Consider the following 9,192-nt stretch of genomic DNA (forward strand, 5'->3'; position numbering starts at 1 on the left):
GAATACCCAAGACTGGGGCACAGTGGCTGCCTCTGGGGAGGGGGCTGGGGCAGGCTGCATGCAGGGGGAAGCCTCGCCTTTCCATCTGTCCTCTCTGGAGTCTTCCGAGTTTTGCACCAGGCTCTTATTACCTGTTAAAAGAATAAATAAATGAAGATTTTCCAAAGGAGACACAGAAGGAAACACTAAAGCACAGGAGGCGAGGGGAGACCCAGAGGGAGAGCCAGGAAAGTGCTTTCTCCTCCCGAGTTAGACAGGACTGGAGGTCTGCTCTGCCCTCGTGGGCCCAAAGCCCATCCCAGGGCACCCCAGGACCCCGCTGGTCCCGGGTGACTTCACTCAGGAAGGGCTGCTCCATCTGTGAGTGTCTTTCCCAGGAATAAAGGCAGGCAGGCCAGGGGGTGGGAGGGGCTCCCGGGGACATCAGGTTGGGGCGTCCAGACCAGGACCCCGGAGCCGTGATTTGTCACACAAGGTGCCTGGTGGGGTCCAGGGAAGCCTCCCCGGTTGGTTGCTCACGCTGGGCCCAGCTCTCCCAGACCCAGGGGTCGTGGGGTCCTAGTTCAGAGGCCCTGGTCTGGCCTTACTCCGCGTGGGCTCTAGTTCAGCCTGACACGGTCCTTACACCCCTGGAGGTGCCAAGATGCCGTCTCCTCGGCGGCAGTGCCCCTCCTCACCCCAGGGCAGCCTGGGCCAGGTGCCCTGCCCAGGCCTGGGGACCCGAGGGACACTGTGCACGGGCTCGAGGAGGCCTGGGGATGCTTGTGGCCGTGTGGGCACAGGGCAGCAAGGGCGGCAAAGCGGGCAGCCTGCAGGGTCAGGCCTCGGGCACCGGACTTGGGAGGCTTGTGTCGCTCCTTAAAGCCACAAATCCAGCCCCTTCCCTCGTGCTCCGTGTGAGCGACACTTTACGGAAAAGGCCCGTCCGGAGACATTTATTGCAATTTGATGACACCGAGTCCAGCTACGGTTCTGAGAGCAAAGGGAACCCAGAATAAGAACCGTGTAGGGTGGACGCATTTCCTAGATCCTCTCACTGCAGAAAGACCAATACTCTCGACTGGAGGCATTTAATTGACAGAGCAAAACTCAACAACTACCACAGCCTGCTGGATGGGGAGACTGAGGCCCTGGGGACGGGACGGGTGCCTGGGCGCTTGTGGCTGCAGTCGCTGGGCCACCGTCCGTCGCGGGGTGGCTCGAGGCAGTGACAGCAAGGGGCACACGACGTAAGCAGGATTCCCGCGGGGCCAGCTCCCAGGTCCCGAGACGCGGTGCCGCAGGGGAGGGACGGGTCCCGTAGCAGGTGCTGAGGACGGGGCCCCCACGGGAGCAGAGGTGGCTTCAGGAAGCGCCCCCCACGTCCACGGCAGGCACAGATTTGCTCCTGGCCAGGCTCCCGGCGATCGGGGTGTCAGGACCCCAAAACAGCGTCTTCATAAATAATTTCCAGTACACGATGCAGCACAGTAGCAGCGTCTCCAGCGCGTTTCACTCCATCTACGGCACTACACGGGCGATGTGGGGTTTCCCAAGTACGCGTCCCCTCCTGTGCGTCCGGGGGGACCTGAGCCGCCCCCAGGAGGAGCCTCTAGTCACTGTACTGGACCTCGGCCCGCAGCTCCTTGGTGACGTAGTTCACCAGCATGGCCAGCAGCTGCTGCTTCAGGGCGTCACTGCCCATGACCAGCATGGTCAGCTGCACGGCGTCCGTCCACTCCAGGTGCCTGACGATGGCGGTCACTTCATTAAAGAGCTTCTGCTGCTCAGAGGGCGGCAGCTGCATCAGGATCTGAGGAATCGGCTGAAACTGTCCGCTTGTCATCCACGCGCCCAACAGGCCCCCAACGGCCCCCCCTGCAAAACAAGGACGGCTTCGATGAGTTGGGCCTTATGCGTGCACGAAGGCCTGGGATCCTGCTGGGAGCACGCCCGCGGCCGTGACGAGTGGGCACATTCCCGAGCAGCAGGCACGGCCTCGGCCTCGTGTCCCTCCACCCACAGTCGGGGGGCAGAGGTTTACGGGGACTTCGGTCCATTTGGCTCAGATAATTGACACCCAGCATGCCCTTCCCTAAGCTCTGCCCTCCCAGGTGCAGCACGAGGTGTCTCCTCGCAGCTGCACCAACTAAAATCTCCAGGGCCTGGAGGCTTCCTGCCTCCCACAGAACCCTCTCGCCTGAAAGCAGAGAGCTGAGAAGCAAGTGCGTTTTCAAGGAGAATCATCTCCGTGGTGGGGCTGGGTCTTCCCCATCATACGCTCTTTGTCCCTGAACTTTGGAAATGTCAACTGAAAGCACGTGGTTAAGGGACCCTGGGGACAGAGGAGACCTGTACTCTGGAGGCAGTGGTTGTCCACGCCAGCTCTCCAGAGTTGTATGGTGATTGTCGTCCAATGTAGGGTACCCAACTCCTACTCTTCCTGCGACCTCAAAGGGGCATGATCAACATTTTTAAAGGTAAATTTAGGATCCAGTTTCAGGTGCACGACTTTGGGACTCGAGGGCTTGGGTCGAGGGACGGTTGTATCTGGTCGGGTGGGCCGCAGGTTTGCTACAGGAAGGGGCCCTGGGGCGGGGGAACCACACTCAGGTGCCCTCTGGGGCCAGGCAGGAATGAGGGCGGCTCAGGGAGCCCGTGGGTGACAGGGAGCTGGGTCCCTGCCTAAAGGATGTGGCTACCCCTCGCCAGCCCATGGCTACCACTCGGATGCGAGGTTTCTTCATTAAAAATCCCATGATCCGGGATCCCTGGGTGGCGCAGGGGTTTGGCGCCTGCCTTTGGCCCAGGGCGTGATCCTGGAGACCCGGGATCGAGTCCCACATCAGGCTCCCGGTGCATGGAGCCTGCTTCTCCCTCTGCCTGTGTCTCTGCCTCTCTCTCTCTGACTATCATAAATAAAATAAAAAATTAAAAAAAAAAAATCCCATGATCCTTAAAGATCATGACGAGGTGTTAATGGATGCGGCGCAGCTACTTAGTGACCCTGAAAGGGCAGAGCCTGGACAGGAGAGGCGCTGGGGTCACGTGGACAAACCTGGCAGGACCCCCAGAACCAGAGGTCGCGGCGGGCGTCCCCAGGGAGGCCCCGTGGAGGTCACGTGTCCCTGAAAAGGGGCCACGAGCCGGGCGCCCCTCCTCCTCCGAAGGTCTGGGACAGGAAGGGACCCTTGATGCGAGAACTAGCAAAGTCCCGATCGAGCCCGGGAAGGGAGAACAGTGACGCGTCGGGGTTGGTTGCTGACTTGTGACGAATGCACCGCAAGGACGCAGGATGGGAACGTGGGGGGAACGGAAGCGGCTGAGGGGCTTGGGGGATTCTCCGCACGGTCCGCCAACCGCTCTGTGCTTCGACGGCCCCGTCCAAGTGAAGGGTTTCTCTGAAAGGAGACGCCGGGGCCAGAGGGGCCCGGGCCTGGGTGGGCCCCGCCAGGAGGCGGGAGCCTGCAGCCTCCCAGGAGGCCCGGCGTGGACGCAGCTGGAAACCCGCTCCTCCCCGGGATGGAGCCAGGCCGGCCTCGGGCCCCGAGGCGGGACGCGGCCCCGGCCAGGCTGCCCCTCGGCTGCAGAGGAAGGAGGACTCGGGAGGGGAAAGCAGCCGTTCCCAGGGTCTGCTGAACGTCCCCCACGACGCCCGAGAGACGCTTCGAGCCGGCGGCAGGTGCGCTCATCTGCACCTGGACGGCTGCTGCTGCTCCGGCCTGGGCCCGTCTGCTCCCGGACCCGGGACCCGGCCGTCTCTCCCCACGAGCAAGTGGAGAAGGGCCCCCCGGCTCTGCTCATGGGTGCTCGGCCGTGCCAGCCTCCCCCCAGCTCCCTCTGCAGGGACACGTAATGGTGACAGGGCCAGGAGGCCGGCGGGGACCCAGCACAGCCCCACTGTCGGACGCTGGGGCATGTCCCTGTGGGGAGAGGCGCCCCGGGTCTGCGTGGACACGTGCCATTTGCAAGGATGCCCGGATTCCTGAGACATTCACACTCAAGCCCGTGTTGCCCATAGGATGAGTTAGGTCCACGGAGAACATGTCACAGAAGCAACCTCAGCGCAAAGCATCGCACACGGGTCACCCTTCCGTGGGGTCTCTGTGGTGTCAAGGGCTGTTTGTATGATGCCCTGGAGGTGGCCGCCCCGAGGGGAGCTTGCACTTACCAACAGCTAGTCCGGGTGGGCCTCCGACCAGGCCACCGAGGAAGGCCACAGCCCCAGTGACCAGGGCGCCCTTCCCAGAGTGCTTGACGGCTGCCTGCATTTTCCTCTCCTCAGCGATGGAGCAGAGCAGCCTCATGACGTCTTCCACCACGAGGGGCATCTTGGCGAGCCTCGAAGGAAGCATTTCTAAGGGAGAGTGTTAATGAGCATCGGACTATTTCCGCCCAAACGCTACTCCTCCTAGGGTCGAGGCCGAGTCCCGCGTGGATGGCAGCAGCTCGGCTGGAGCAAGGCCAGGACGCGCTCCCCCCGGCCAACCGCGGAGGCCAGTGCACCCTCCTGGCGTCCCCGGCCTTCTGCTGGCTCCCGCATCCCCAGGGCCTGGAGCCTGGCGGGGGACACAACGCCCCGGCCTCGATCCCGGCCCTGGGATTGGGCAGGGGGAGGCGCTGGACATGGGGACCACACGTGCCCGCCCTGGGCCCCTGAGCACACTCGCCCAGTCCTGCGTGTGAAGTGAGACACACCAGCTACAGGCTGAGCTCCCGAGGTCTGATGGAGACCCTGGCGGGGGTCAGCGTGGCCCTGGCGGATGTTCTCTCACCCATACACGCCTCTGACACGCCACTGACACCAGTGGGCTGCGAAGGCAAGGCCAGGTGACCTGGGAAGGGCCACGACCCGAGAGGCGACACAGCCACGATGCGGGCTGAGCTGCTGCCTTTGCCACAAGCCTCCAGCTGGCGTCCTAACCGCACTGTGGACAGCAAGAGCCTAGGAGAGCATGACCCAGGGCTCCTGCCACCTGCCACGTTGCCCTCGAGCTCAGAAGGTGCCACCAACATCCCCCCAACGTGTCTGCTTGACCACGTGGGGTGTGGAGGCCGCGCAGGGTGCTCCAGGGCCTGGAGGAGGTCAGGTGCGCCTGCCCCGCCCTGGCTCCCTGCGTCCCGGACCTGCCAGGACACCCGTGGCGCCCGGGCTCCTTTCCCCCCACTGCAGCCCTGGCACAGAGTCCAGGCCCCTCCTCCACCCTGGAAGCGAGCCGCCGGGACGGGCGAGCCCCGTGCACACACAGGTCACAGTGACGCACTGGAGTCCTAACAGCAACCGGACTGCACCTGGCGCGAGTCACTGAGAGAGGAGGGGGCGCGGGCTGTGACTTGGTGTACCCAGTCCGCAGGTGCTGCGCAGCTATGCCAATAACATGAGTTTTGTGTCAAATACTAACGGATTTCGAGTACTGAGAACCCACGGGTCTCACTTCACGGTAGGTCCCTTCGTGGAGCGAGCGGTCCTCCGGGTCCCCGCTGTGTCGTTCACACCCGGCTCCTGCCGGCTTTCTGGCCGTCCGCTGTGCTGGGGAGCAGGGGACCGCGGGCAGTCCTGGCGGGCCCTTGGAGGCTGCGGTGAGCTGCCCGCTGTGGGCTCCCGAGGAGCCCACCATGGGCTGCGGGGCTGGCTGCCCGGGCGCTGCCCTCCCGGGTGGGGAGGACGCACCCGCACTCACACCGCGCGGCGAGGAAATGCGCGGAAAGGGGCAGGAGAGCCCCCCCCCCAGCGTCCCTCAGGGAACCTAGCTCCCAGCTGCTCTGAATGACTCCCCAGCAACGCCAGGGGCTAGGGAGGCCTCGTGGTGCAGATGGCACCCCCGGGCCCCCCGGAGCCCAGCAGGGCCGGGCAGGGCACAGGCCAGGGCTGCGCGGAGCTGGGGAGCCAGCCGGTGTCGGGTGGTGGACGCGGCCCACCTCTGGCTGGGTGCAGGGGCTCCCCACCGAGGCCTCACTGCGAGACACCCCTGGGTGAAGCTCCTTGGGGCCTCACTAGCAGGTAGAGCATCAGCCGACCCCGCGGAAGGGCTGGGACCTGGGGCCCGGGGCCTCGTTGAAAGCCCGGCTCCTGACTCGTGACTTCACCACGCGGGGCGGGAAGCCGGTGCTGCGTCTCCCCACTCCTCGCCTGCTGTGTGTACTGCAGGGACGCGGGGGGAAAGGCCTCAGGGTGGGCCGGTGCCTCCCCACGGCACACGTATTTCACCAGCAGGTTCACGCACAAATGGGCTCTGGGCCCAGAGAGCCCCTCTGCTGCCTGGGGGGCAGGGGGGGCAGCACCAACTGGTGGCCCTGATGTCACCAGCACCAGGCTGGGGTGCTGCAAGGCTGGTTCCGGGGAAGAGGGAGGTGAGCCCTCCCGGGAGCGCAGCGCGGCTTCTGAGCTGGACCAGGTGGTGCGAGGAGGGGGAGGCTCCCGGGAGGGGGAGGCTCGGAGGAGGGGAGGCTGCGAAGAGGGGAGGCTAGGAGGGCACCCGGTGCCTCGCAGAGCTCGGATGCAGCCTCAGTGGCCTCAGTCCCACCTCTTCCCTGTTGGGCTCTATAGGGTCCTGCTGTGTGGCCCCGGCTCCCGGTAGGCCTGTCTTCCTCCTTGGCAGGCCGGGCACATGTCCCTGCAGCCCCTGCGGCCCTGTCGCAGCAGCCCGGACTCCTGACAGACGGGGGGTGGCCGGTGCTGAAACCCCGGGGTCCACGGCCATGTGCGCTGACTTGTCCTGACCGAGTGCGGGGCTGCCCTGACCCCTCGCCCTAGGGGAGCAGGTGCCGCCTCCCTGTGCCCCAGGCCTGGGCCGGGTGGCTGTCCTGCCCTCCCAGCAGTAGGGAGGTCACCCTGAGACCTCTTGGCCTCTTGGCATCTCCCCATGTCTTTTTGTAAAGGCTAAGGAAACTTCCAGCCCCTCGGATATCTTTTTATTATTATTATTATTAATGAGAAACAGAGAGAGAGAGAGAGAGAGGCAGAGACCCAGGCCCAGGGAGAAGCAGGCTCCACGCGGGGAGCCGACGCAGGACTCGATCCCGGGATCCCGGGTCCCGCCCTGGGCTGAAGGCGGCGCTAAAGGCTGAGCCACCCGGGCTGCCCTCCCCTACCCCGGGGAATCTTCACCATCCCCCATCCCGGGACTTCCTGCGGGCCGGGTGCTGGCAGGCCGGGTGCTGGCACCCGCATCCTCCTAGGACGCCGCCCTGCACACACGGGAGGGGCGCACAGCTGGTGCCCCGGAGCCCACGCACACGCGGCCACTGCGGACGCCCCACTGGGTGCCAGCGCCCTGAGTCCCGCCCCGGGGTCGCAGCCCGCTAGGCCGCCTGTGCTGCCTGGGACGTGACTCGGCCTCTCCGTGCCTCAGTGGTTCATACGGGCCCTGGACACCTGGCGCCGGGGGTGGGACCCGCAGCCCGTAGGTCTCCTGGCACCACGCCCCGGGGGCTGGCCTCTCCCGTGGGTGCCCAGGCCTGCACCTGCCAGGCCGCGACCCCGGGGGGACCCAGGCCTGCACCTGCCGCGGCGACCCGGGGGCGCGCAGGCTCCAGCTCCTCCGGCCCCGCGTCCCCCCAGGCCCTGCTGCCCGCAGCCCCGCCCCGGCGCACCGCCCCCAGCGCCGCCGCGCACCCGGCCCCGCGCCCCTCCCCGGCCCCGCGCACCCGCCCGCACCCGCCCGCACCCGGGTCCCCTCCCCCTCCCCCTCCCCCTCCCCGGCCCCGGCCCCGCACCCCCTCCCGGTCCCCGCGCACCCGCCCGCACCCCAGCGCCGCCGCCTTCCGGCTCACCCGCCCGGGCCCTTCCGGCGTCCGCTCCGCCGCGGCTCCCTCCTCCTCCTCCTCCCTCCTCCTCCTCCTCCCGCCCCTCCCCCTCCCGCCCCTCCCGCCCGCCGGCTCGGCCGCGCCCCTCCCGCTGGGCTCCGGCCCCTTCCCCTGGCGGCTGACCCGGGCGCCCCTCGGTGCCACGAGGCCCCCGCGACCCCCAGGCCCGGATGCGGATGCCGCAGTGACCCGGACCGCGCGGGCCTCGGGTCTGGGCCTTTGCGAGACTGAGGCCTGGGTTTACCCCTGGGCTTGCGGGGCATAGGTCACAGGGGGATGGACAACACCGGCACCCGCAGCCCCACCCTCACCCCCACCCACCCCCCACCCACGGACTCAGGCTGGCCTGGAAGCCTCTCAAATCTGAAAAAGGCCCCGGGTGCCTCGGTGACGACCCCACTTGATCAGCCCCATGCAGTGAGGTGCAGGGAGGCAGCTCCCGGGGCACCCAGGTAGGGGGTGGAGGGGCTTGACTGCAGCCTGGGCCCCCCCTGGCTCAGAGCCCTGCTCCCCGGGCGCCTGGCACCCCGGGCCGTGGGCCGCCCTCACACTGCCTGGCTCCTTTCATTTCTTTTTCCTCTTTGGAATGGAAAGTACTTTGGGAGTGTGTGTGTCCTCGCAGGCAGCTCCACCTCGGGGCGGCCCGGGTGCCCGCAGGCACAGCACGCACTTGCACGCACATATGCTACAGCACATCCCGGCCCGTAGGTGGGTCTTTTAAAAAGGTACACATGTGGCGACTTTAAAAAGCTCTTTACCGCGTGCAGCTCGGTGAGCTGGGGGCTAGGCAGACCCTGTGAGACCATGTCACCAGCCATCCCCTAAGCCTGTCCTTCCCTCCAGAGGTCTCTTCCCACCTCCTTATTACTGTCACTTGTGCGCGTGCAGGGCAGGCACCCCTGAGGCGGGCTTGGGCCCTTACTATACATTCGTCTACCGCACGGTCTTATCAGGGGCAGGACGGACACTCCCTGCCCGCCCTGACATGTCCCACCGTCTCCCAGTAGGAGCCCCCCTGAGTTGGGGGCCGGCCCTCCGCAGACTCGCCTCCCATTCCCCTGCGGGCGGCTCCCTCTGGCGGCTCCTCAAGGAATCGGGCCGACTCCCCGGAGGTGGGAAGGCAGGAGAGATGCTGGAAGGGAAAGTCACAGTCAGGGTCCTCCAGGGCAGGCCAGCCGCGGGCAGCCCCGCCACCTCTGCACCTGGGACCTGCACCCTGATATGAATGAAGCCGTGGGGTCGCAAGCGCACAAGCCCGTCGGGGTAGCGCGTGACACCGCGGTCCCCTGGTGGCAGCCAGGCCTCCTGCAGAGCGGGCCCTGAGAATGACGGGTGCAGTGCCCTGGCCCGGCGTCCAGACAGTGGGCATCTAGATCATTCTTGTTGATGTCATAGACTCTGAAAACG

The 9,192-nt window shown here is 66.3% G+C and overlaps 1 protein-coding gene across 4 annotated transcripts; it reads right to left on the minus strand.

The window, feature by feature from the left end:
• Positions 1–1,056: 1,056 nt before the first annotated feature.
• On the minus strand, positions 1,057–7,818 carry C1H19orf12 (chromosome 1 C19orf12 homolog). Of its 4 annotated transcripts, none has more exons than XM_072749580.1 (3): positions 7,753–7,818; positions 4,151–4,336; positions 1,057–1,857 (listed from the first exon to the last, which is right to left on the minus strand). In XM_072749580.1, the coding sequence occupies exons 2-3, from the start codon at positions 4,332–4,334 to the stop codon at positions 1,592–1,594; spliced, it is 450 nt and encodes a 149-aa protein (XP_072605681.1). In that variant the 5' UTR covers positions 4,335–4,336; positions 7,753–7,818; the 3' UTR covers positions 1,057–1,591. The 4 variants fall into 4 exon arrangements, with proteins under 4 accessions (XP_072605681.1, XP_072605699.1, XP_072605696.1 ...); XM_072749598.1 differs by having other exon boundaries at positions 7,727–7,776; XM_072749595.1 differs by lacking the exon at positions 7,753–7,818 and adding an exon at positions 5,415–7,556.
• Between the last annotated feature and the right edge of the window lie 1,374 nt (positions 7,819–9,192).

The sequence above is a fragment of the Vulpes vulpes genome, chromosome 1 (assembly GCF_048418805.1).
Source record: "Vulpes vulpes isolate BD-2025 chromosome 1, VulVul3, whole genome shotgun sequence".
Classification (NCBI taxonomy): Eukaryota; Metazoa; Chordata; class Mammalia; order Carnivora; family Canidae; genus Vulpes; species Vulpes vulpes.

Excerpts from the sequence above, each read along its gene's own strand:
- C1H19orf12 (XM_072749580.1), bottom strand. The coding sequence starts at position 4,334 with ATGCTTCCTTCGAGGCTCGCCAAGATGCCCCTCGTGGTGGAAGACGTC. Across the intron at positions 1,858-4,150 it reads CCCACCCGGACTAGCTGTTG|GGGGGGCCGTTGGGGGCCTG; the intron begins GTAAGTGCAAGC and ends CTTGTTTTGCAG.